The sequence below is a fragment of the Sceloporus undulatus genome, chromosome 2 (assembly GCF_019175285.1).
Source record: "Sceloporus undulatus isolate JIND9_A2432 ecotype Alabama chromosome 2, SceUnd_v1.1, whole genome shotgun sequence".
Classification (NCBI taxonomy): domain Eukaryota; kingdom Metazoa; phylum Chordata; class Lepidosauria; order Squamata; family Phrynosomatidae; genus Sceloporus; species Sceloporus undulatus.
The window spans coordinates 318745581-318773213 of NC_056523.1; the positions used below are offsets into that span (position 1 = coordinate 318745581).

Here is a 27633-nt window from a genome sequence, read left to right on the forward strand (position 1 = left end):
TCTTGAAAGTTTTGTCCCCTTCTATGGTCCCTGCTACCAAACCCTGGCTTATTCCTTTGATTCAGTGTCTTCTTTCCTGCACTCGCACAGCTTAATATCTGTAGAGGAAGCCTGGGAAGCCTGGTGGAGGCAAGAACTTTGTTCTCCCAAGCATCCTCAGTGAGGGTTGAGCATAAGACTGCCCGTAACAAGTGTTAAAAAATTCCTTAAGCAAAAAAAGATCATTATCACAGAACAAAAGAGTCAGTGGAAACTGAGTATCTTATGCTGCTTGTTTGGTACATTTAGAACTGAGCACTGTCGATCGTAGGTAGTTAGGCACTAAAGAGGAATGTAGAATTATCCACATGGAAAAGTGGGTGATTCTAGTGAGATACAGAGTGACATCAACTAGATATTAACTAGGGCCTGTTACAGACTGCCAAAATAAAGCTGCTTCGGGTCTCTTTGGAGGTATGCTGTTTAAATGACGCATGGGTCCTACGAGTCCGGAGGTTGTGCCAAAGCCACTCTCCATTCCTAAGCACTGGAGTGCAGCCTTTGGGGCAGCTTCCGGATTCTTAGGATGCATGCATCATTTAAATAGCACACCTCCAAAGAGACCCGAAGCAGCTTTATTTTGGCAGTCTGTAACAGGCCAAGATACAGGTAAACTAGATATAGATGAAGGAGGCCTGGTGGCACAGTGGTTAAATGCCGGTACTGCAGCCAAAACATGACTTCAATTCTGCAGGGCTCCAGGTTGATTCAGTCTTGCATCCTTTCGTATATCAGTAGAATTAGTACCCAGCACATTGGAGGCAATTGGCTACCACATTATAAACTGCTTAGAGAGTGCTTAGCACTATAAAGTGGTATTGAAATGTAAGTGCTATTGATGTAGTGTGTGTGATTATGTGTTCATTCTTAATTTCTAGTTTCAAACTATAGGATATGTACATTCATCCTTGACCTTGATTATATACATCTGATGTTCAACTCTGGTGGAAAGGACATTTTAAATGTTGTTGCTGTTGTTATTATCTATTGCTCAGCATGATGATTGACAGGTGTGTTCCCTTCAGTTCTTGCCTTACTTAAGAGGAATTTTAAAATTTCACAAAAGTTCTGTTTCAAAAGAAGTTTGTATTACATACAGATTGATGTAATCTGTTCTTTTTTTAAAAAAATCCACTTTAACAGTATTCCAGTTTGTATTGATGCTGGTGGCAGGCAAAGAAGAATGTGAGTCATTTCCAGTTTCTTAATGATGGTCTTACTCTTGGGTTTTTCCCCCCTCAAGTTTGTGAATCTATATTGAATTAAGCATTGCTTTTCTTGTAAACTATAACAGCCAGATAAATTTTAGCAATGTTATGTATTATTGTCATTTAAAAATATGGGCTTGAATTTTCTACCACAGTTATCTAACTTTTTGTGTACAGTCAGCCCTCTATATCCACGGATTCTTTATCCATGGATGTAACCGTCTACAGCTTGAAAATACTTGTTAAAAATAAATTTCAAAAAGCAAACTTTGATATGGCCATTTGATATAAGGGACACCATTTTTTACTATGCAGTTGTATTTAATGGGACTTGAGTATCTGCAGATTTTGGTATTCACGGAGGGATTCCTGGAACCAAACCCCAGCAGGCACTAAGGGCCCATAGTAGTTAGCTATGTAGCAGAGGCAATTTAAAACCTTGTTAGTGAATTGCAAATATATGTAATGGGACACCAGAAAAAGTATCTCAATGTGCATTGGGTTCTACCCAATGTTCATTGACACTCCTAAGCCAGTGTCCTGCGCAATGGGACCGATGTGCAATACTGTAGTCACTTTACTGGTTTCCCTGCACAGTACAGGTTGGGAGTTCCTTATCCAGAATTACCAAATACAGCATTCCCAAATTGTCCACATGGGTGGCTGAGATAGTGACACTTTTACTTTCTGATGGTTCAGTGTAAACTAATTTTGTATAATTCACAAAATTATTTAAAATGTATAAAATTACCCTCAGGCTATGTGTATAAGGCAGTGTATAAGGTACTGGGGGCAGTGGAAAGATCCAGGGGGACAGTGAGGAGGGAAGGGGTAGCAGGGAGGTTGGTAAGGGAAAAGGGGGTGGCAGGGGAGCCTTCAGTCAAAATATTGGTGTGCAGCAAAGACAAGGGGAATCAGCAGCTTTAAGACCATGGTGGGGATCAGGAATGCATGAAACATCTTTCAGGGTCCTTTAAAATCACAGTGCAATCTCGCTGATTTGTATTTGTATTATTACTATTTCTGTATATCTGTATTATTTTAATTGTTGGAAGCTGCTTTGATTGTTTCTTACAAATAAGCGGGATATAATTTTTTTTAAAAATTGTGTGTTGGTGTCTCCTGCTCTTCATCTACCTGTGTGAGCTCACTTCCTTAGCCACATCTCTCGCTGATAGTGGTAGTTGGGAAACTCATGAGGCAAGGGCACAGGGCATTACCTCTGTGGCTCAGCAGTGCCATTTTGGGACTGACTGACTGACTGGAGCAAATAGTTAGAGCACACAGCAGCAGGGGAAGAGCAGCAGCAAAAAGGAATTTTCAAATTTCACTCTGCTTAAGTGTTGTGAGCTTTGCCAGGATTTGCCATCAATGCAATGCAGTGCAATGAAGCTGTTTTCCCTCAGATTGTTGGGGGCAATTAGCTTACAGTTGTAAACTGCTTAGACACTGCTAGTTCAGTATGAAGCGGTATATAAATGAAGCTGTTTGTTTGTTTGTTTTTGGCTGGCAGGTTGGAGCTGCACTGCTGCTCCTGCTTTCTTTCATCAGACAAGATGAAAGGTAACAGATTAAACCATGTTGTGGGAGGGGGGCACTTAAAGCTCTGTGGAGAAGACATGTTGCTTGGTTGCTTCTCCCAGGATGACCAGGCGCAAAGAGAGCAGTGACTGTGCAGCTGGTCAAACTGCAACAGAGAAGCTTCTTGCCTGCACTGGCCTTTGTCACAGTGCTGGCATGTGTGAGCGGCTTCTCAGTTTCTGCTCAGCCAGCTAAACAGACAAGGTGACAGGGTGCAAAGGGAGCAGAACCAACATTGGTTGTTTTGAATTTGCAGTAAAACAGTAGACCTAATATCAAGAAATATGCATTTTGGCGAGGGGGGGGGTGTTGATGCTAAGGTTGTCACCCAAGAGGAAAGGGAGCACTAGCTCAAAAAAGTTTGGAGACCACTGGTATAAGGTGTATATGAAACATATCCATATCTACATGATATACTGTATATACTCATGTATATGTCTAGAAATTTTAGTCAAAATAAATTGACCTCAAAAACCCCTGAATCAGCTTATCCACAGGTCAGTTTAAGTACGGTACTATAACTCTTATATAAAAAAAGAAACCATCCCCTGGTGAAAGACAAGAGTGTGATCTGCCCTGAAAGCAATACTCTGTCATCCATCCAGTCTTTAATGTGAGCACAAACGGTTATGCCTGCTGGAATTTTGTAAGTTCTTTGGCACTGTTTTCCTTTGCTTCTTCTTTTAGATCCTTTGTTACATGCCCCTAAGTTTTATGCTTGACATATCAACAGGTCAAAACCTGCCTTCAACTTATGCAAGAGGTTGACTTATAGTCGAGTATATACGGTATGCAAATATTCCAAAATCCCAGAAAAACTCCCAAAACACTTCTGGTCCCAAGCATTTCTGATAAGGGAGCTCAACTTCTACTGTAACAGCAACTCTTTACTGGATATAGGCATTATGGAATTGCCTCTCAGACATCCCTCAGACATAAGTCCACTTACAAAGACACAAGATCCCATTTACAGCCCCCTCCTTCTAGTTAAGTTAAGTCATGGCAGACAGTTATGTTTGCCCTTGTATAAGTGCTTCACCCCATTTTATATAATTACAGTTGCTGAGTGCTGCACATCTTTGTGTATATTTGCTGCAAGAATAGTTGAGCCAGTCTAACCCAGTTTCGGACAGCAACACAAAATAGAGAACGTTCTATTTTTTTGGAAGCGGGGTATTACTTCAGTGTTGGGTTAGCTTTCCTTGCATCAGCAGTTGAAATTGGCAGTGATTCTCCTGATCTCTGAGACCATGCTTCTCTAAACATTGCTGCCTTTCTTTACTGAAGGGGCCAGGGATTAAACCTGAAACCCACTGCTTACCAGACTAGTACTCTGCCTGCCATTGATCCTTCCCTAGGAATTCTGAATATGTTGCCAAAAGAAAGATCTCACCTTTTGCTCCCAGTATAGAAAATCACCACCAGCCAGCCAAACCAGAGACAGATTTCTCCATCTTCTTTCTCAGCAGGGAAATGACTTTTGTGGACCTATTTTCAATTCTTCTGCAAAGGAAAGCCTAATCTGAATAACTGAAGTCATCACTTGGTCTGTTTGTTGATTATAGTGTGTACATTGGTAATAACAACTCCATTTCTTATGCCTGACAGAACAATGGCATTTATTTAGTATAACTGCTATGACTTATCTTCCTAATAAGCTATCCTTCAATATGTTTTTCTGAGCCTTCCCTTGCCCCATGGCTTGTTGGGAATGACATCTTTTGTCTTGAAAATGCAATATACTCTTGTGATCTGTATTTGCATGGTTTCTTTGTACTGCTTCCCAGTGGGGCCATCTATAAATACATGCATTTTAGATTTGGAAATTATAATACAGTAGTGGATACTTGACAGGCATGCTATGCAGACACAAGCACAGAGGAAAATTGCCCAGCTTTTCTTGAGTATTCCTCTCTTTATGAAAATGGCATCACGAAGTTGGGGAGGGGGGTGTCTGAATCATGGAGGCACTTAGGAGTGTGTTGTGTTAGGTACAACCATTCATTAGCAAGAGGGCAGAAAACACTACTGGAAGAAACATATTGGGCTTTTAAGAGTTAAGTCAGCCAACAAGAAATTACTGTCTCCCCCCCCCCCATTAATGTATGAATTCATGAACACTTTGGTATTAGTGACATATTTTCTTGAACCAGGAGAGTCTAGACTGCAGTGATAGTGCTAGGTGTGGAGTTGTGACATGATCTTCTAAAATTTGTGCAGAGCAATGTGTTGCTGGGGGAACTACAAACAGTAAATATTTATTTGTTTAATTTATTGATATCATGTCTTTCTCCCAATGATGAGGCTGAAGGTGGATAGCAGCATTTTTTAAAAGAATACAGATTAAAACTATACAAAGTCATTAATAAAAGTATTGATTTTTAAGATTATATAAATATAAATACAGGTTGAGTCCCCCTTATCTGAAATGCTTGCAATCAGAAGTGTTTTGAATTTTGGATTTTTTAATTTTATTTTGGAATACCTGTTTTATGTGCAGCCTTGGAGATGGGACCCATACAGTATTTTAAATAATTTTATGCATAAAATAAAAGTTTGTGTACACTGAGCCATTAGAAAGCAAAGGTGTCACTGTCTCAGCCAACCATGAAAAATGTTTTGGTTTTTGGAGTATTTTAAGTTTCAGAATTCTGTATAAAGGAAACTCTACCTGTATCAAGCATCTCAAAGACTAACTATTGCGTATTGAATTTACTTAAATAAAAATGTTCTAATTTGAATGATACTATTTCCTTATAAAATGTTAAAATATACACAGATGATTGAATGAAAATATGCATACTAAACAAACAAAATATTTTTATTCATATACTACTTCAAGCGGTGAAGGGACTTCTGCATGTAGATGCAAGGGGGGAGGGGGTCCCAAGGGTAAAAGCTTTGAGTGTCGCTGCTTTAATACACTGCGCCCTTGACCTAAGCAGGGGATCCGATCCGACCCCCCCCCCAGCCATATACCGTGCATGCTCAAGTCCCATTCAAGTGAATGGGGTTCGTGTATGTGCCAGCGTGTGCACTCCACAGGCACACGCCCATTCATCTGAATGGGACGTGCCGCCCCTTGCACCCCACGCGGGTGCACTATACAGTGTTTTTTCTTTTTAAAAAAATTTATTACTACATTTAGATACATAAAAAGAACACACACACACACACACAAAAGAAACATACCCACCACCATAATAACTACATATATGATTCCCCCCAACTGAAAACCTGTAATTCAAATTATGTAAACTTCCTAAATACTGACTTAGGTTACACTCTACTCAAAAGCACACAATATCATCTTTATATCATCATAATATTAGTAGATAAAACCAAAACTGATGTATTTCCACGTTGTAATTGCAAAAAATCAGTAACAGTTTTACAGTCTTTCTTACAGTTAGCCAAAGATTTTTCCTTGATTATCATAGACAGTTTGTCCATTTTGTGTGTCTTCAACCACTAATCTTCTTGAGTTGGAGTAACAGCTTGTTTCCATTTCTGGGTATAAACTATTCTTACTGCTGTAACCATATACTGAAGAATTCCTCCATATTTAAATCTGCCCTTCCATCATTCCCAATAAATAAAACAAAGGTCTTTTCTGAAACTTCATTTTAAAAATGTCCTTCCAGCCTTAAGTGACTCAGACTCCAAAACTTTGAGCTTTATTACAAGTCCACGACTTGACAATAAAATGTGAACCAACTTTTGATCATGCTTCCAACATTTGTTAGTAGTGTTTTTAAAAATCTTAGAAAGCCTCTCTGACATTACATGCCATCTATACATCATTTTACAAAACCTTTCTTTGAAATCATAACTTGTAATAAACTTCAAGGATTTTGTCCTTGAAATTTACTATTCCCACTGTTCTCAAATCCTTGCCCACTGTTACAGCTAGTTTTGAGGACCACATTTGATATCACATTAGTATCTGGTCAAGAATGGTTTCTTCCTCCTTGGAGACCACCACTTGTATAGTCTGCATTTCCTTAGTTTGGTGCTGCTTTTCCATATAAAGTGGAATAACCCAATAGGAGGGAACAGGTGGCCTTAGCTACTAGAAAGAGCTGTGCATGTTAACAAGCTGTGTGATGACTCTGGACAGCTGCAAACCAATCCTGCAGATTAAAACAATGGCTGAGAAGTGCTTAGTTGGGATATTTGGACTGTTGGACTTTGGCCACTTCTGTTGTGACCTCAGTCTGCATGAGGTCATTTGCCTATAAAAGTGTTTACATTGAGATTTCATTTTAGTGAATGGGAAATGAGTTATTATTGGGTTACAGCAGGGACGTAGCCAGGATTTTAGGAAGGGGGGGTCCAGACCAAGTGCCACCATTATAATGGGGCTTGGGCGCGGCAGTGCAGCAGCACACACCATTTTTCTAATGGAAGGGGGGGCTGGGCCCCAAGGACCCCCCCCCCCCCCTTGGCTACGTCCCTGGTTACAGATACATCTCCACATTTGGCCACCTTACAAATATTAGAGGTTAATTATTCCATAATACTCTCATTATGCCTTCCTCTAGAAATTTTCTTCACAGTAACTTTATCAACTACTGTTCAGAAAGATTTGGGTTGTTGAATTGCTAGTACTTGAACCTACCAGGTTTATGTGTTTGCCTTTAAGTGGTTTTGAGATATATTCTGCAGTCTCTCAGAATGCAATTATGTAGATGGCGCTAAAAGACTTTTCTTTTTGTTTTTCTCACACCCCTTTTTTAAAATGGTCAGTGGTAAGAGAATTAAGTATGACTATAACAGAAGGACTGTAAATAAATGTGCACAGAGAATTAGTCTGTGCTGATATGTTTTCTGCATTTGAGTGAAGATCCAATATCATTTCATCCTGCAATAGAGAAGAAGAAGATGCTTAATATGGAGGGACCACCACCTTTATTGTCTTCTCGTCCGGAATCTATCATTATAAATTTTAAGTAGACCTTGTCTTTGTATTAACATTTTTTAATCTTGCTATATCATTGTTTCCTGGTCTGACATATTATGTCCTAGTAAACAGAGAACCAGTGGAGCATTTCTTATGAAACAATGGCTCATGTGCTGTGAACATGTCCTAAGGGCTTTTGAAGGCACATAGGTCAAACTGATTTAGCCTTCATGTGGACAGCAAAGTGATTCCATTCTCTTTTAAAGCAGTCTCTACCAGTTTTTGATTGCACCTCCAATTTAATACAGTGCGGCCGCTCATATGCAGATGCGCCTTACACGGCTTTCAGCATACGCTGAAAGCCATGCTGGGAAAAGGGGCGGAGTGCCCCATAAGGGTTAATGATGTGTGCGCCACTGCACTGCCAGATGCACAAGCTCCATACATTTAAATGGGGCTCAAGCATAGGCAGAATTCCCTTTACGCAGAGGGGTCCGGAACGGAACTCCCATGTAAAGGAAGGGCGGACTGTATATGAATAGCATTTTAAAAGGCTATGCTGAGATAGCAGTGGTACTGGTAGGGTCTCTCATGTCAGACAGCTTTTGCTGAAAACAGGATATGTTGGAAATCATAGGTGATTGGGATGAAAAATAAGAAACAGCAGAATTAAAAATTGTAGAAAAATTTGGTCCAGGACCAAGAAATGAAGCTGGAAACTGACTTAATTTTGTGAAGACAACATTTTTGTTTTGGTTTTTTCAATCAAATGGGACTCAAGCATACGTGGTTTTTTGGCTTACGTGGGGGGTCTGGAATGGATCCCCCGCGTAAGCCAAGGGACCACTGTACAAAGATTCCTTTGAGCTGGACTTCAGGCACCTCTACCCATGATGGCGATGCTGCCTTTGAAATCAATACCCATGGTATTGAGAGGGTTGATACCAATGATATCTCCTAACTAAATCCCTCCAGCTCGAAATAGTCAGAGGCAGTGGAAGTGGAGCAAGATCTATATCAAGACTGAAGTGACCATCAGTATGGTGAAGAAGGCAGGGGAGATGATTTCCTTTAGCAACAAGGATCCTTGGATAGCTGAACAGAAGTAGATGTGACAGAAACTCTCACAGTCAGAGAGGTCTCCAGGACCTTGCCCTCAGAAATGTTCTCTTCCCAAGGTTGCTAAGTAACCAAAACAACCTTTGTATCATATAGTGAGTATTGTTGGCTCACCGAGACTTGAAGAAGAGCATCTCTTTGGGATCATCTGCACACAGAGGAAAAAAATCCAGCCCCACCTCACATTTTCCTGGTCTGCAGTGACCCCACAACACCACCGTTAACTGCACAGACACTGCGAGGTGACATCAGCCTAGCTGGCTTCCTCTCCATCCAGTCCCCATTCCCCCTTAGCCAGCCCAGTGAGTAAGGGAGGGAATTTTAAATGCACACGCATGCATGCACGCACACACACAAAGAAACAAAAAATAAAAAATTATTTTATTTAAGAAAATGTTCAGCCATGAGATCAGCGAGGAGGGGTCAGATCGGAGTGCCTCCTTCCCTCTTTTCTCCCAGCCCAAGTGTCAAGTGTGCTTTTACATTTCCCCCACTCTGATCGTATGGCAACTGAGGCCTGTTGATAGAAGAGTCCTTTCAAATGCAACTCTCTAGTCCCTCTCATTTGAGTCATAAAGGCAGTACAGTGGACACAGGAGGCATCCACATGTATTTTGCCAAGGCAGAGAAGACAGTTCAGGTATTTATCCCACTCAAGGATCTTAGCATCACAGGAGATGCACTTCTTGAAGGATGCCAATGAGAGAAACAGCTCTGAGGGTGAGCGTAGCTTTGGACACTCCTGATTCACCAAACACCTACACAGGCTGGTTGGAACCATCAACTGTTAGTGCAAGCAGAAGCCATAAATTACCAGCAGCTAGATACATCCTAGCCTATGGAAGTCTATTAAAAGAATCATAAGAGTTGGAAAAGTGTTCCTCAATGCAATAAGAATCAAGTGAGGCAACAGGAATCAAGGCCAGCACAGTCCAAGGGTCGACAAAGCCAGGAGGTCTGAAGTATGAAGTGCAGGAGTCTGGAAACAGGTTTCAGGGACAGGAATGCTGGCCAGGAAACAGACAAGTTGTACTTGCCTTGGGCAAACTCAGCTTTTAAATGGCCTGATATCAGCTGGTCCTAATCAGAGCTACCTTGTTGCTGCTTGTCCCGCAGCCTGGCTGAGCATCTTTACTCTATTCATTTCTCCTTCTTTCTTGATTGAGGACTTAGGACCCCAGCTGTGTGCCTCATCAGCAGATGAGTCTTGCCTTTGGCCTGCTAGCTGAGGCTGCAGTTCAACAGGATGAACTGGCTGAGGCTCTTCAGCAGGGAGAGCTGGCTGAGGTTGCTCTGCAACAGGGAGAGCTACAGGTTGTTCTCTGTCTGAAAGACTTGCCTCCTCATGAGACTCTTCCTCTGGGTCTCAGTCCTCCAGCTCCTGGTCCATGACACCACAACCACTGCCAAACTACTGGATGTATAGAATTTCCGGGATTGAAAAGGCCAAGAAGGCCTGATGAGATGGAGAGTCAAACAAGATTCACTTGCTATTTGATGTTCTTCTGTTGCCTGTCTTATTGAATCATTTCCTGTATTGCTATGTATTATATATGTATTATCCTACTATTTCTTAGATTGTACGCCATAGGCGGGTTTACTCTTTTATATTTATTGTTTTATGTACAGCGCTGTGCAAATCTACAGCGCTATATAAATAATAATAATAATAATAATAGTAATAGTAATAAGATTCCTATCCTATGCTACTGCTACAGTGGACAAAAAGGAACTGGCAGTTTCAACGGGAAGGCCCCTATATAGGGCTGCTGGAGATGGGGCAGGGCTACCACCAAAACACTTATTCAACACCCTAGTAGATTTTGAAAGATGCAGTGAACAGGCACAGGGTTGACCATTTGTATGAGTCACAGGGACTGTGAAGAATAAATGGGAAGAATAAATCTGAGGGTGAGTAAATTTAACATGCCCAAGTGGGTTTTCCTGGCCAAGTGAGGTTTTAAACTTACTTCCTCATGACTGTGTAACTCCAGGGAGATCCTGAAATCTCCCCGAAAGCCACGATGATCAAATTGAGATTTTCTTAAGTCCCATAACACCCAGATTCAGAGGTGATAACAGCAGCAGAAGAGTATTTCAGTGACCAAACATTATAAGGTTTTTGGGAAGGGTTAAAGAAACTTGAGAAACGATGTGCCAAATACGTTGAATTTCAAGGTGAATATGTGGAATAGTATGTAAGTTTCATGGCACTAGGTCATTCCCTTCTTGGTTGGGCTGAGAACTTTTCAGGACCCCCTCCTAAAAGCAGAGTACATTGCCTCCCACCCCGGTTCCTTTTTATCCCAGTTGATAAATCTGCTCCAGTTCCAGAAACTAACCTATTCTCCAGCCTTTAAAACTCTCTTACATTTTCATTTTTTGTTTAAAGTTTTTCCCCATTCTTTCTTAAATGATACATCCTGCTTGGTGCCTTGTGTTAGTGCTCTAGGAAGCTTCCCAGAACCACAAACACCAATACAAGGTACTTTTGTGGCTTACAGTTGCATCCACCCAGGAGGCTGTAGACCTAGAAAGTGCTATAATTTGTAAGCTTCTGTGTGGAAGCAATTACAAGTATCTTGCTTGTACTTGTATTAGTGTTTATGATTCTAGGAGGGTTCCTGGAGCATGAGCTAGCATGAGCTTCTTAGCCTTTGTATGTTTTAAGAAAGAAGATGTTTTGAAATAGAAAAAGTATGAGTGCTTTAAAAGCCAGGGAAGCATTAGTTTATGGTGCTGGAGCAGGGTTTTGTTTCCTTCAATTCTTAATTGGATATTTAAAATACAAATCCAAAAGTGAAGGAAAAAAGAGAAAGGGGAAAGCAGAAATTCTAAAGATATGATTTGTATGACACATGCATGCATTAAGGTAAGTTGACAATAGTCACTGTCCTATTCTGGAGCATAATGCTCCATGACAATACTTTCAGGGAGCTTTTTTGCACTCTTTCCCCTTAAGATAGCTTCTCAGTGCTTCCATGCACTCCCACAGCCATTTAGTTGCCAGTTCATGGTACTGTCATTGAATAGTATGGGGCACAAGGATCCACATTTTTGCATCCATGGGGGCAGGGGGGTGAAACCAAACCCTCACTGATATAGAAGGCTCACTAGTCAATTTGCTTTATTTGGATTTTATGTTGACATGCTGGCCAAGATCCTGCATCAGAGACGTAGCCATGTTGTTACTATCCCTTTGTCTTCTGATCTGAGCCTTAAAATCTAGCCAGCTGAGGATGTAATCATAGAATCATAGAGCTGGAAGAGACCGCAAGGGCCATCCAGTCCAACCCCCCTGCCATGCAGGAAATCCAGATCAAACCATCCCCGACAGATGACCATCCAGTCTCCGTTTGAAGACCTCCAAGGAGGGAGACTCCACTACACTCCGGGATAATCAGTAATTACAGCGCGCCTGTGTCATACGCGGGCACGCCTTACGTGGCTTGAGCATACGCGCTCAAGCCGCCGGGCGGAAGGGGCGGCGCATCCCATTCAATTGAATGGGCGCACGTGCCCATTGCGCGCCGCCGCGCTGCCGTGCACGAGCCCCATTGTTTATAATGGGGCTTGAGCATAGGCGGAATTCGCCTTACGCGGCATGATCCGGAACGGATCCCCGCGTAAGGCAAGGGCCCACTGTACCATCCGTAAATGCCAGGATTTTGTTGCAATTCCTTCCTGCACCAATTCCTGGTGGCGGGAAGAGGTTCACATGTCATCCTTTAGCACAGGTTTTATTTTCTGCAGCAGCAGAAAACAAGCTTGCTTCATCCTCAGTATGACACCCCTTCAAATATTTAAACAGGCCTCTCATGTCACCCCTTAACCATCTCTTCTCCAGGCTGATAATACCCAACTCCCTCAGTCTCCTCATAAGGCATGGTTTTCAGATCCTTCGCCATTTTGGTCTCCCTCCTTTGGACATGCTCCAGCTTTTCAACATCCTTTTTGAATTGTGATGCCCAGAACTGGACACAGTATTCAAGGTGGGGCCTGACCAAAGCAGAATGGCACTATTACTTCCCTAGATCTAGATGCTATACTTCTATTAATGCATTTTTGACTTCATCAGCAGAAGCATAATATCCAAATCAAGTGGGGAGTAATACTACTATGCTCTGCTGGACGACATCTCAGGGGGGCTTTAGCTGAGAATTCCTATACTTGCAGGGGCTTACAGTAGAAGGCCCTCGTGATTCTAATCTGGGCTTATGAATTATGTCCATATTTTAATATAGGTTTAAAAACTAGAAGGCGGGCTCTTTAACAGTGAATTGTCATGGTGTGCTGTTTAGCTTAGTTATTTCAAGACTCTCAAGTTCTGTCCATTCTTTCATTAAGCCCTCTGCATGTGATGATCTCTCACATGTCCAGGGACCTGGAAACAATGTGTGGGAGTTCCAAGTTTCCCACATTATAGCCTTATGCTTCCATATCCAGTGTTGCACCAAAAGTGGAAAATATCATAGATCATACATATGCATGTGATTCATCATCGTTTAATGGCTTATCAGGCTGTTAGATGTTTTATTATGATACAGCATATTGAAGAGAAGTAATTAATAGGAAGGTCAAGAAAGCCCCACCGATTAGAGTTAAAAACAAACATGAAAATACTCCCGTAATACTATAAGAAAGTGAATAGTCTTTGTTTTGACCAGGCTGCCTGTACAGTAGTTTATTGCAACTGTGCTCTGCTGCTGGTTCCTTACAAACTAAACTCACTTAGCATTGATTGATGACGCATTGGGGAGTTTCAGGTGTCACACACTGCAGCTTTATTTGATGGTGATTCTGTCTCTCCAAATAATAGAGGAGACCTTGACCTTGGGGTTTGTAGAGTCAGCTTTCCTTTCAGAATCACTATTTTTATTTTTAAACAACTATGTAATGGGCCTTTTGTATTGGCTTTTGACCCAGCACATAAAGGATGGGCCTTGCATTTTGTGAGAGGCTTTGAAACATCTACAGTCCTTTCTGGTGAGAAACTAAAGGGCCGGTGGGGTCTGCAAAATACAATATTTTCAGCCAGGCAGAGCTTTTAAAAACTAGTCTTTCCAAGCTCTGAAATTTGGCATAAGGCAAGTCTGTAGTTCTTTCTTCTTCTTAGGTCAATAAAAAAGGAGTGGGAATCTTAGCTATTAAAATGTCTCATTTTTAATATTTGCTCCTATTTGGCAGGATTTTTTTTTCACCAGTAATAACACAGCAAGTTGCTTCTGCTGTGGAGTCTTAGATTTCTTATTGAGAAAATTACCCACGCCTTTTTATAGAAACAACTTTAAATTTTAATGAGGGTTGGAAGATATTAAAGTTGTACATACAAATTAACAGAATTACATCCTTTCTTGTAGCCTACTAAGCTCTTTTGACACTGCTGACATGTTAAAGCCTCTCTTGAAACTGAGGTCAAGGTATAAAGGAAGTTTTTCTTGGTCCAGAAAGAGACTAAATACTTGATATGGCCAAGCCCAGATCATTGGATCTGCTGCTTCTGCAGTTTAGACCTCTCAGTGTGATGGGAAAATGCTGGTTTTCCAAGGATTTCAGTGGCTCATGGAATCATGTATTGTTAGCCAACCAGGTCTCCCATGTATTTACGAGCAATTCAGTTGGCAGTGTTCTTACATTCCTGATAAAGAAAATGCTTGGTTGCTATCATAGCAAAGTCTTGTGAAAGTAAAGAGTGATAAAACTATACTGAGTAGGGAAATTCCAACAGTGACTTTGAGATGCTTTCTGGCCATAAATTTAATATAAGGTAGAAAGCTTTTAACAGGGCTTGAAAGAATGTTTTGGTTGGGTTGTTTTTGTTTTGGTTTTTTTGTTTGTTTTTAACTTCAAAACTTTCAGTTAGAAGGGAAAATGGAAAAGAAGCTCAAAATAAAACCTCCTATAATCATAGAATTGTAGAGTTGGAAGAGAATACAAGGGCCATCCAGTTCAACCCTCTGCCATGCAGGAACTCTCAATCAAAGCATTCCGGACCAATAGCCGTCCAGCCTCTGTTTAAAGACCTCTAAGGAAGGAGACTCCACTACACTCCAAGGGAGTTTGTTCCACTATCGAACAGCTCTTACTGTCAGGACGTTCCTCCTAATGTTGAGGTGGAATCTCTTTTCCTGGAGCTTGCATCCATTGCTCCGGGTCCTGTTCTCTGGAGCAGCAGAAAACAAGCTTGCTCCTTCCTCAATATGGCATCCCTTCAAATATTTAAACAGGGCTATCCTATCACCTCTTAACCTTCTCTTCTCCAGGCTAAACATTCCCAGATCCCTAAGTTGTTCCTCATAGGGCATGGTTTCCAGACCCTTCACCATTTTAGTTGCCCTCCTTTGGACACGCTCCAGTTTCTCAACATCCTTTTTGAATTGTGGTGCCCAGAACTGGACACAGTATTCCAGGTGGGGCCTGACCAAAGCAGAATACAGTACCACTATTACTTCTCTTGATGTAGACACTATACTTTTATTGCTACAACCTAAAATTGCATTGGCCTTTTTAGCTACTGCATCACACTGTTGACTCATGTCCAACTTGTGGTCTACTTGGACTCTCAGATCCTTTTCACACATAGTTTCATTCAGCCAGGTGTCCTCCATCCTGTATTTGTGCATTTCATTTTTCCGCCCTAAGTGCAGTATCTTACATTTCTCCATGTTGAAGTTCATTTTGTTAGCTTTGGCCCAGATTTCTAGTCTATTCAGGTCGTTTTGAATTTTGATCCTGTCCTCTGGAGTATTAGCTGTTCCTCCTAATTTGGTGTCATCTGCAAATTTGATAAGTATTCCCCCAATTTTGTCCTCCAAGTCATTGATAAAGATGTTGAATAACACTGGGCCCAGGACAGAGCCCTGTGGGACCCCACTGGTCACTTCTCTCCAGGATGAAAAGGAGCCATTGTTGAGCACCCTTTGGGTTCGGCTGGTCAACCAATTACGAATCCATGTAACAGTTGCCTTGTCTAGCCCACGTTTTACATGCTTGTTTGCAAGAATGCCATGGGAATCCTTGCCAAAGGCCTTACTGAAATCAAGATATACTATATACACAGCATTCCCTTCATCTACCAAGCTGGTAATTTTATCAAAGAAAGAGATTAGATTTGTCTGGCATGACTTGTTTCTCTGAAACCCATGTTGACTTTTTGTGATTATGGCATTGCCTTCTAGATGTTCACAGACTCTCTGTTTAATGATCTGCTCCAGAATCTTTCCTGGTATTGATGTCAAAATAACTGGACGTTAATTGTTGGGATTTTTGAAGATGGGGACAACATTTGCCCTCCTCCAGTCTTACTGGGACGTCTCCTGTTCTCCAGAAATTCTCAAAGATTATTGCCAATGGCTTCAATATTACATTTTCCAGTTCTTTTAATACTCTTGGATGTAGTTCATCTGGTCCTGGAGACTTATATTTGTTTAGATTAACCAGATATTCCTGTACTATCTCTTTACTTATTCTGTACTGAAATTCCTTTATTCTGTCCTCTGCTCCATTATCCTCAGGTTGAACACTCTTTTCTTTTTCTGAGAACACAGAGGCAAAGAAAGTGTTGAATTCTGCCTTTTCTCTGTCTTCTGTTAGCATTTTGCCATCTTCTCCATGCAGTGCCCCTTCCGTTTCCTTTTTCTTCTTTTTGCTATGGACATATCCACAAAAGCCCTTTTTATTGTTCTTAACCTTTCCAGCAAGCCTGAGTTCATTCTGTGCTTTAGCTTTTCTGACTTTACTCCAACACACGCCTGCCATTTGTTTGAATTCCTCTTTGGTGGTTTCCCCATTTTTCCATTTCTTATACATGTTGCGTTTAAAACAGTGGTTCTCAACCTGTGGTTGGGACCCCTTTGGGGGTCGAATGACCCTTTCATGGGGGTCGCCTAAGACCATAATAAAACACCTATTTAATTACAGTTATGAAGTAGCAACGAAAATATTTTCATGGGTTTGGTCACCACAACATGAGGAACTGTATTAAAGGGTTGCGGCATTAGGAAGGTTGGGAACCACTAGTTTAAAAGTTAGTAATAAAATAGTAAATAAATAATAAAACTTTAATTTATATCCTGCTTTTTGTTACCACAATCAAAGAGGCGTACAACCTTTTAAAAATACAATATATACAATCCCCCCCCCTTAAAAAAGGATTAAACAATTCTATCCATTAAAATTAGAAACGATAAAATCTAAAAACTATAATACAATAATAAAATAACGGTGGGCAGAATCTTCGCTTATATATGTCGGTGGGGGGAGCGTTACATGGCCGGGTTCTATTCCGGGAAGGCCTGCCGGAAGACATCCGTCTTGACAGCTTTCTTGAAGCTCTCTAGGTTGGTAATTTGACGGATCTCGTCCGGCAGGCCATTCCATAAAGTGGGAGCGAAAGTTAGCTCAGTTGAAAGTTCCTTAGTCATCCATCCTGGTTTCTTGAGACACCTCCCATAAGTTTACTGAAATAAAATCTCCTAACATCTAGAATGCGTGTCTGACTATTTCTGGCTTTTCCTTTCCACTGTATAACAAACTCCAGGAGAACATGGTCACTTCCACGTAATGATCCCACCACTTGCACCCCATTAACCAAATCATCCTTGTTGGTTAGGATCAGATCTAAAATAGCTGACCCCCTTGTTGCCTCTTCCCCCTTTCGGAAAATGAAATTGTATATAATAGTTATTATAATAGTACAGTGGTACCCCGGGATACGAATTGATCGCGTTACGAAATTTCCGGGGTACGAAAAAGTTAGCTTGGAAAAAACTGTTCCGGGTAACGAAAGATTTTTCGGGTTACGAAATTTTTTTCGGTGTGTTTTGGCGCTTTTTGGCACAAAATTTAAAAGCCGCGGCTTTCCAGCGCTAGCGGAAAGCCTTTTTTCGGGTTGCGAAATCTTTCGGGTTACGAACGGCGCCGCGGAACGAATTAAATTCGTAACCCGGGGTACCACTGTAACCCTTTTCTCTACAATCTCTACTTGAAACTAACTGTTCAAGCTTTTGTCATACCTTATACAGTACTCAGTTCAGCTAGTAATTTCTCTGTGAATATGGTGTATTTATTTAACCTTTATTTATAAAGCGCTGTAAATTTACACAGCGCTGTACATACAATCTTTTTAATTGGATGGTTCCCTGCCCTCGGGCTTACAATCTAGAAAGACACGACACAGAAGGAGAAGGGAGTGGTGGTGGAGAAGGGGATGAGAGCCAGCAGTTCTTCTCTACCTCCAAGGCCTGGAGCAGGGGAGATGGACTGGAGCAGGGGTCGGCAACCTCCGGCCCACGGGCCGAATGCAGCCCGCAGAGGCCTTTCGGCCTGCCCCTGCCACCGCCGATTGCAGCTTTTCCCGGTTCCCGGGCACCGCCATTTTGTTTTTCAAAATGGCGGCGAAGTCTCGCGCGACCTTCCCTGCCATTTTGAAAAACAAAATGGCGGCGATCTAGACAAGAAAGGTCGTGCAAGACGGCGGCCTCTGGTAGGCCCGTTGCCTTCGCTGGGGCCCTCCAAGAGGCCTGTTGCCGTGGCAGCAAAGAGGAGGAGGTCTTCAGTGCTGGCGGCCCCTGCCAGCTTTTTTGCCGGCCTCTGACGGGGCCTGGGGCCCCGTCAGGGGCCGGCAAAGAGAAGGAGACCTGGGCCCCGGTGGTGGAAGCTCAGCCCCTGGCATGAGGCTCCGCCCCCGGAGGGTGGAAGCTCCACCCCCTGGCTTCAGCCCCCCAGTTTTCTGAGGGACAGCAACCTGGCCCCCGGCTCAAAAAGGTTGCCTACCCCTGGACTGGAGGGAGGGCTTGGCTTCTTAATGGATGGTTAATCATCTTCCAGGGAGGCCTGTTGGAGCTAGCCTGCCTCTCTAGTAGGATAATACATATAAAATACATAGCAATACAGGAATTGATTCAATAAAACAGGCAACAAAAGAACATCAAATAGCAAGTGACAATTATGCAATGCCTGGGAACGCTTCTCTGAACAGGATGGTTTTCAGCTCCGTTTTGAAGCTGGTTAAAGAAGTGATGGCTCTTGCTTGCGGGGGAAGAAGGTTCCAGGAGTGAGGGGCAGCAAGTGAAAAGGGGTGAATCCGAGATGGGGAAGAAGAAATCCTGGGCTGGGACAGCAGACCTTGACTACCAGAATGGAGGGCCCTGCCCCATCTCGAATGCACCTCTTTTCACTTCCGAAGGTCTGATAAGTAAGGAGGGCCAGCCCATGTAGGGCTTTAAACGTTGACAGCAAGAGCTTATACTGAATGCAGAAAGGGAGGGGGAGCCAGTGAAGGGATGCCAACACAGGAGAGATGTGGTCAGAGCAGTGGGCAGAAGTGATAATGCGTGCAGCTGAATGCTGAACAGAGATTAAAGGACGGAGGTGAGAAAGAGGAAGCCCAGCCAGGAGGACTTTACAGTAATCAAGTCGTGAGATCACTAGGGCATGGACCAGGATCTTGGCAGTAGAGGCAGAGAGATATGGTCAGATTTTGGCAATATTGTATAAAAAGAATCTACAAGCCTTGGCTGTGGTCTGGATCTGAGGGATACACGACAGAGAAGAGTCAAAGATAAAACCAAGACTGCGGGCTTGCTGGACTGGTTGAATGTTCCACAGGACAGAAAAGGGGAGTGTAAGACAGAGGAGGGGCTTAGGAGGAAAGACAAGAGCTCCGTCTTGGACATGTTGAGCTTCAAACGCCGATGGCGCATCCACTGCAAGACAGCTGTGAGGCAAACGAGACTGCTGTTCAAGCCTTGGAGAAAGGTCAGGGGTATAAAGATACAACTGGGTGTTATTGGCATACAGATGGTAGGAAAAACCAAAAGAGCTGATGAGTTTTCCTAAGGACAGTGTGTAGAGAGAAAACAGAAGGGGACCCAGAACAGAGCCCTGGGGAACTCCAACAGATAAGGGAACGGAGGACGAAGTCTGACCACCTGTGACCACTGCAAAAGATCTGCCAGACAAATAAGATCTAAAGCAGTCGAGAACAGAGTCTGAGAACCCAAGGTCAGAAAGTATATCAACTATTTTCTATTGGATGCCCCCCTCAGTTGAAGTAGGTATCAAGTAGCCTGTTAGTTACTGCTTTTCAACAAGCATTATATCTTCATCCTAGAGAAATCTTGGTGTTGATAATTTTGACAACACTTTTGAAGGTATTCTTATGACTTCAGTTGCTTCCAGTACATTGAATTTTGATAAATCTCCACCACTTATCAAAGCCATCTGGTCTGGATTAAGCACATCTACAGCAGAACTCTATTATTAATCAGTTTGTTTTGCATAATTATAAGGGATTTAAATACCAATTACAGCATGCCTGCGTTATACCTGGGCGTGCTATACATGGCTTTGAGCACATGCGCAAGGGGTGGCACGTCCCATTCAGATGAATGGGGTGCACACCCATGGTGTGTGCGCACAAGCCCCATTCAAATGAATGGGGCTCAAGCACAGGAGGAATTTGCCTTACACCGGGGGGGGGGGGGGGCGTCCAGAACAGATCCCCTGCATAAGGCAAGGGTCCACTGTATAAAGAAATTTTAAAAGTTTTGCCTTACAGCAGTAGAAATTGATATTTTAAGTTCATTGATTTGAAAATCATTCCCATGCGGTGACATAAATCATCTCCACACAATTATTCCATTTGATTGTGAATCTTTAAAACTGTTAGCCTTCCATTCTTCACTCATTAAGTCCTAGTATTTCATAAGTGGGGAATTAATTTTTCAAACAGATTTGTTGTCTGTTAATTGTGTATTCTCTCAAAAGATTTATTTAACTGATGATCTTTTAAACTGAAAATGTTCTCAGGTGGGTTATAAACTGCCACTTGGGACATCCGCAGGACGTCCCATTTTAAAAAGGGGGCGTCTCTTCTAGACGCCCCTGGGTCTAATACGGACTCTGTCCGTACAATATGGTGCCGGCTGTTCCACACGGCTGGCGCCATCTTTATGTATTGGACGTTGTGCGTCCGAACGTGTTGCGGCGCTAATGACGTCGCGAGTGCACCAGTGGCGCCTCGCGACGTCATAGAGGCGCCGCAAGAAGGAGCTCCATTTTGGACCTCCTTTTTTGCTCTGCGCGGGAGCCGTGCGGTGTGGCTGCTACGGCTCCCGCATGGAGCAAGCGGCGGCAGCGGCAGACCACCTCAAAGCAGCGGTCTATAACCCACCCCCGCGTTGGATCTTGTTATTCAGTATTTGGTCATTGCCATATATTGCATAACTTTAATTTTCCTGAAACTGCACATTCTAGCAGAACATTAAAAGGTAGACCAGAGGTGGACCACCAGTTTGAAATAAACATATTGTACATGAAGTATCTGGATGCAGCCTAAACAAATGAAATTATTCTAGATGAAATGAAAATTCATAGACATGGTTACAGATCATCACTGTTCAGTTGGTATTGTTTGCATCCTGAATGTACTCTCTTAAATTTGAGGAGGAGGGGCTGCCAAAAAAACATTTACCCCAGGATAATCAATATCGGGCTTATCCCCCAAGTTTTTACAAGAAATTTGCATCGTTTTTTTGTGTGAACAATGATGCAAATAAACTCTAATAGACTGGAGTTAAATTCTCCATTCCTTTAACGGGTTTCAAATTCATTTGCATCATCAACAGCCTATATGGGTGAGAAAGATCTCCCTCCTTCCGCAGCAGAAAAGCTGCTGCTGGGAATAAAAGAGGGAAAGGAGAGAGAAAAAAGGATGTTGGCCCCTCAAGTGGCGGGAAAAGGACTCTATCTGGCTGAGGGTTGCTGATGGTTGTGGGTACAAGGGAAGAGTCCCAGCATGTGTAAGCAACCAAACTTGCAGAAACATGGAATGATGTGGTTCCTGGAAAAATAGCGCTCCGTGGTGTGAATAACAAACTTGGGATGCATGAGTGAGATTATTCACATTGTTCCGGTAAAATGATGTGTGAATGACCTCTAAATCCCCATCCCTTTTGAAATTTTGTAAGGCGATTAAGAACTTTTGTTTAGTATGCTGTTAGTTGCTAGTTCATTTTTCCTACTATAAATATGGGGTGTCGCTTATTGCATTACTTTTTAATCTTATTTTATTGTAAACAGATTAGACCTTTTTTAAAAAAGAAAAGTGATGTGTAAAATTAATTAGTAAATTAAAACATTCCCTCTTCCTATGTAGTGATGTCCCTGTGACATTATTTGCCATTGAATTGTTCTATCAAAGTGGAAATTTAAATGACTATTCCCCCCAAGGAACCTCCAGAGGCCACATGGACTGGCCAGAATTGGGGGGGGGGGGTCGGCTGTAATTGATCAGAGGTCTACTTATGGTTTTGGAAAACAGTGTTTTCTCATGTTTAATAGGCCAGTGATAAGAGCTGTGAGCCATCTAAAAGGAGAGTTTTCCAGTCTTGGAAGTTTCCAAAGCAATTCAGCCTCTTTTTAGCCACAGGATACAAAGAGTGGAGCTGCAGAAACAATCTTGAGTCTGTATATTGCCCCAAGCCTACATTTTGTCTTTTGCCAAGCTAATTATTTAAAGGAAGATTTAAATGAAAAAAATTTAGTATAGTGGAGTGACTAGGAATGCGAGTGACTAATGTTTGAATCCCCACCAGACTATGGAAACTCGCTGGGTGACCTTGGCTATTTCACACTCTCTCACCTTAAAGCAGTCAGTGACCAACATCTTTTGAACTAATCTTGCCAAGAGACTCCCATGATAAATTCACCCTAGGATCACTGTAAGTCAGAAATGATTGGAAAGCATACAGCAGCAAATGCTGGAATGAGTTAATATTCTGAGTTCCATGAAGTATTAGAAGATTCAGAGCTGTTTTAAGACTCAAAATTCAGAAAAGGTATGAAAGTAGTCACTAACCTATGAAGTGGCATGACACTTACCAATATTTAACGTTAATTTTCAAAACACAAGTCATTTTTCAAAACAACATGGGTTTAACATGTAAAGAATTCAGCAAACAGATTAGTTTGCAGATGTTTTCTGATTTTGCAAATGTTTTCAAGAGCAGTCGTTCATATTTGGTAAATGTTTGGTCTGAGTGTATCGAGGTGATTTGTTGAAAGGATTTCAGTTTCACTGATCTGAATATATTGGGAAGTGCAGTGGTAGCACAAAGTCTTTTGGAGGCTAGGTGGCATTTTCCCTACATCAATTTCTTTTCTTTACTAAACCTTTCCTTTTTGTGTCTGTTATGTTTTCACTGTACAGGTTGCAAAATAAAGGCATTACGAGCCAAAACGAATACATACATCAAGACCCCTGTTCGTGGAGAAGAGCCCATTTTTGTTGTCACGGGACGGAAGGAAGATGTAGCCATGGCCAAAAGGGAAATTCTTTCTGCTGCTGAACACTTCTCCATGATAAGAGCTTCACGCAACAAAAATGGCCCTGCTCTAGGTGGGCTGCCTTGTAACCCCAACCTGCCAGGCCAAACAACAGTCCAAGTCAGGGTGCCTTACCGTGTTGTCGGGCTGGTTGTTGGCCCAAAAGGCGCTACGATCAAAAGAATTCAGCAGCAGACTCATACCTACATAGTTACTCCCAGTAGAGACAAGGAGCCAGTCTTTGAGGTTACCGGCATGCCTGAAAATGTAGATCGTGCTCGTGAAGAGATAGAAATGCACATTGCCATGCGCACTGGAAACTACATTGAACTGAATGAAGAAAATGATTTCCATTACAATGGTACAGATGTGAGCTTTGAAGGAGGGAATTTAGGGTCTGCCTGGCTTACTTCGAACCCAGTACCTCCTCCGAGTCGTACCAGAATGATTTCTAATTACAGAAATGATAGTTCCAGTTCTTTAGGAAGTGGGTCTACTGATTCCTACTTTGGAAGCAATAGGCTGGCTGACTTCAGCCCAACTAGTCCATTCAGCACAGGCAATTTTTGGTTTGGAGAAACATTGCCTTCTGTAGGTGCAGAGGATCTCACAGTCGACTCTCCTGCCTACGACTCCTTACCAACACCTTCGCAAACCATCTGGACCCCTTTTGAACCAGTTAACCCACTCTCCACCTTCAGTAGTGAACCTGCTAGTAACGCGAAGACTGCACGGAGAGGGAGTCAGCCATCTACTCCTCGTCTGTCACCCACATTTCCTGAAACCTTAGAACATCCACTGGCAAGAAGAGTAAGAAGCGATCCACCCAGTACAGTTGGCCAAGTTGGCCTTCCGATCTACATCCCTGCATTTTCAAATGGTACCAACAGCTACTCTTCTTCCAATGGCGGTTCCACGTCTAGTTCTCCTCCGGAGTTGAGACGAAAGCACGACTGTGTGATATGCTTTGAGAATGAAGTAATCGCTGCCCTGGTTCCGTGTGGCCACAACTTATTCTGCATGGAATGTGCCAACAAGATTTGTGAAAAAGAAGCACCATCATGTCCAGTTTGCCAGACAGCTGTTACTCAGGCGATTCAAATTCACTCTTAAATATATAGAGATATTATATATGGACTTTTTAAACTCTTAATGGCTTGGATGTAATGGTACCCCCTAAGTAAACTTATAATGAACTCAGACTGTTATTGGGCTTTCTTGAGATTAGGCTAATTTGTTTGAAAGGCATGTACTCTTTTTCTGAAAGGCTTGTATAATTAACACTAAGCCTAGCCAATCTTTCTCCATTTTGGTTGCAACTGTGGCACCTATAGCAAAATTCTTCTGGAACGAAGCTGTGAAGTGGTAGAAATGACAGGAAGTTTGATCAGTTTTGGAACAGGATAGAGCATGAGCACTCATAGGCTTTCCAGATGATCTTGACTATGTATTGGTGGTGATGGTCATGGCAGTGAAAAGCCTAGTACAGCCCCAAATGCAGAAACAGTTAGTCAAGGGGGAAGGGTACAAAAGGATTATCAGTGTATCAAACACACTTCCAATGCTGCCTTCTTTACACTGCCAGTTTTTCAAAACAGGTTTGGGGGCACTTTTTTTCCCTCTTTACAACATAGGCTTAATTTATCAAATGTTGCAATTAATTTTATGATGCACAAATTGAGTTGCTGGTGCTTGGTGGGGTAGCACAATGGTAGTTTTTATTAGTGTGATCATTGTTCAGAGAGGATGAGGGAGGGCAAAACGGTATGAATTAACTCCCTTCTCATCCAATATGCAAAGAGGGCCTCTTGAAAAGAATCAGGAATGTTGTGGGTCTTCCGTTGCTGAAATGTAGGAAAAGTCTACTTTGCCTCATTCAGTACCGAGGGACACAGGAGCTCCAACACATCCACAAAGATTCCCTGCAAGTAGTGGTTTTGCTGATTGTTTTAGAGAAGGGACCCAGTTTTGTGTAATGCGCTCTTTAATGATTGGCTCTCTTTGTAGAAACGAAGGGGACCTTCTGCTTGTGCTGGAGCATCATGCATGCGGTAGACCATGCATGCTGTTCATGTTGTAGAGAGTTGTGGTGCTCCCAAACTGAATGCAGCATACCAAGGTTCTTGCCCCCCCCCCCATCCCCCCAAATTGCTTCTGTGACGCATACATCAGATGGGGGAAGATCGCTGTTGGGTTTTGCACTCCTTGTATCCGATAACTAGGATGCTAACATTCCATTGGCTAGCTTGATCAAGCTGTTCTTAAATTAACCATTTTAGAGAATATCCAAGTTTGAAAATGTGAATCATTTTTATGTTTCAACTATATTTGCACATTATTTGAAGCATGTATTTTATTTTTAGTAATGTAAGGGGGAAAAGAAAAGAGTTGCATCTGCTCTCTTACTTATATCATTCATGAAAGCAGCAGTGACTGTGACCCAGCAAAAAGTGGTTTATCTCATTTCAGAACCACACTTCCCTGTGTCAAGGGGAAAAAATTAGCTTCTCTCCTCGCTTTCTCTGTGTTTGTTTTCTTTACATTTCAACCTGTGGATGCTTCTCACTACTTCATCCTCAGAATGTTCCCAAATCTGTGCTGGCATTTGAAAAAAGAACACTCAGAAGTTCTGATGGATTTATTTTTTTATTTCTTGCTTTTTTCCTTTTCTTTTTTGAGCAATATTTTCCCAAGCTGCAACAAATTTTTTCTCAGTATAGCAAACTATGTGTATTGAACTAGTAAATATACAGAAATCTTTATTTTTTATTTCCACTTGAAAGAGTTACATTTCGTATAAAAAAAAGTTTACAGATAACGGTTTTTATTTTATGATTTTTTTCAGTATAAAAGTTGCCTTGATGGCATATATTATTATTATTATTATTATTATTATTATTATTATTATTATTATTATTATTATTAATTACATTATGAGATGCATAACTTTAACGCTAACAGCTTGTAGGATAGTTTAAATGTCAGTATTGAAACCTTAAATCTTTAGCTGCAGTCTTGTAGATAATGAACAATCTTGTTCACCAAGCATGTATTTTGTATTCTCTCGCATTGTACACTGCAACTAATAAGCCAAGGAGTCGACATACATTAGGTGCGTGTACTGTTTCTATAAACCACAGACTCAAGAATGACAAAGCTCTCAATATAGTTTAGTATTTGCTAATTTTACTACACTCTTTTTGTTATGTATATGTAGGGAGGTCATAGGGATTATAAATTCAATTTGAGTAAAGTTTAAAAAAACATATATTTTATGATAAAGGGCCTTTAACTTATGATGGCCAAAGCACTGATATTATATATTTGCTGTAAAGAGAATTATAAGAGTTTTATTTTTCTGATATTAAAAGTTACTTAATAAAGACTTGTTTCCATTAATTTGAATGCTTTCTTGGTGTTTTCATCGTTTATCCTTTTCTGGCAGCTTTTGCAGTCTTATAAAATACACAGACAGAAAGCCCACTTTTAAGAGACTTGTCATCTAATGTCAAAGGATGGTTTTCCATTTAGAGATCTGCTGCAAAAGAAATCATAACAGTAACTTCAATAATAACTAGTTTTATCATAATTGTTTTATTAAATGGCACCATCAGTTGACTTTTTCTTTTCTTTTGCAGTTGTGTAACTATGCCAGCATGCGGTTTTAGCATAGGACTAGGACTCTGGAGACCAGGGCTCAATTCCCTGCTCAGCCATGGAAACCTACTTGGGTGACCCTGGGTGAGTGACACCCTCTCAGCCCCAGATACATTCACCTTAGGGTCACTATAAGTTGGAGACAACTTGAAGGCACAACAACAACAAAGCACAAAAAAAAAGGTGGGGTTTGCATGAAGGTGAGATGCACTGAGGTGCTTAAGATGAGAAGTGGAAACCATCTTTGGAGGAAAGAGATGTTTATGGATTGGACCACCTTGTCCCTATTGGGGGGGGGGGGGAGCAGGCCTTGGAGAGGGAGTTGTGGAGTGTTAAAGAAGTAGAGAACTTGAGATCCATATAAATGAGAATGGGATGAACCAGCTTAACCTTGGTTTGTTGTGTAGGCTGTGCCTAGAGACCATACTTAGCATTTGACCTACCTATAACAGTTCTCTGAGTTGTCATCTGAGAACTCACATAACCTGCCCTCCTCTCCTCCTCATGCCATTCCTTTTTCCAGATCTCCTGATGGCAAATTTGGAGCTGGGTTTCTGTGGGAAAACACAATTTATATGTGTGCAGGCAAGGAGATGAAGTTGCTTCCAAAACACAGCTCTAAAAGCTACTGGAGATCTCTGCGATGGCACAGAATGAAATCAATGTTTGATTTCACAGATGACAACTTGAGGAAGCACAGTTACAGTTAGGCAATCTGTTCTTTTTAAGGGTCAGCAGACAGTGGAAAGGCTGATTTGAATCCACAGGGGCAGAGAGTGAGCAAACTACGGGAAAAGA

At 41.8% G+C, this 27633-nt stretch overlaps 1 protein-coding gene across 1 annotated transcript in view; it reads left to right on the forward strand.

Moving 5' to 3' along the window:
* Window positions 1-26577, forward strand: part of MEX3C (mex-3 RNA binding family member C) — a 41695-nt gene extending 15118 nt beyond the window's left edge. Inside the window, exon 2 of the mRNA XM_042451718.1 lies at window positions 23063-26577. Coding sequence (XP_042307652.1) covers window positions 23063-24291 — 1229 coding nt within the window. The 3' untranslated portion in view covers window positions 24292-26577. The remainder of the gene's footprint in view (window positions 1-23062) is intronic.
* Window positions 26578-27633: the final 1056 nt, after the last annotated feature.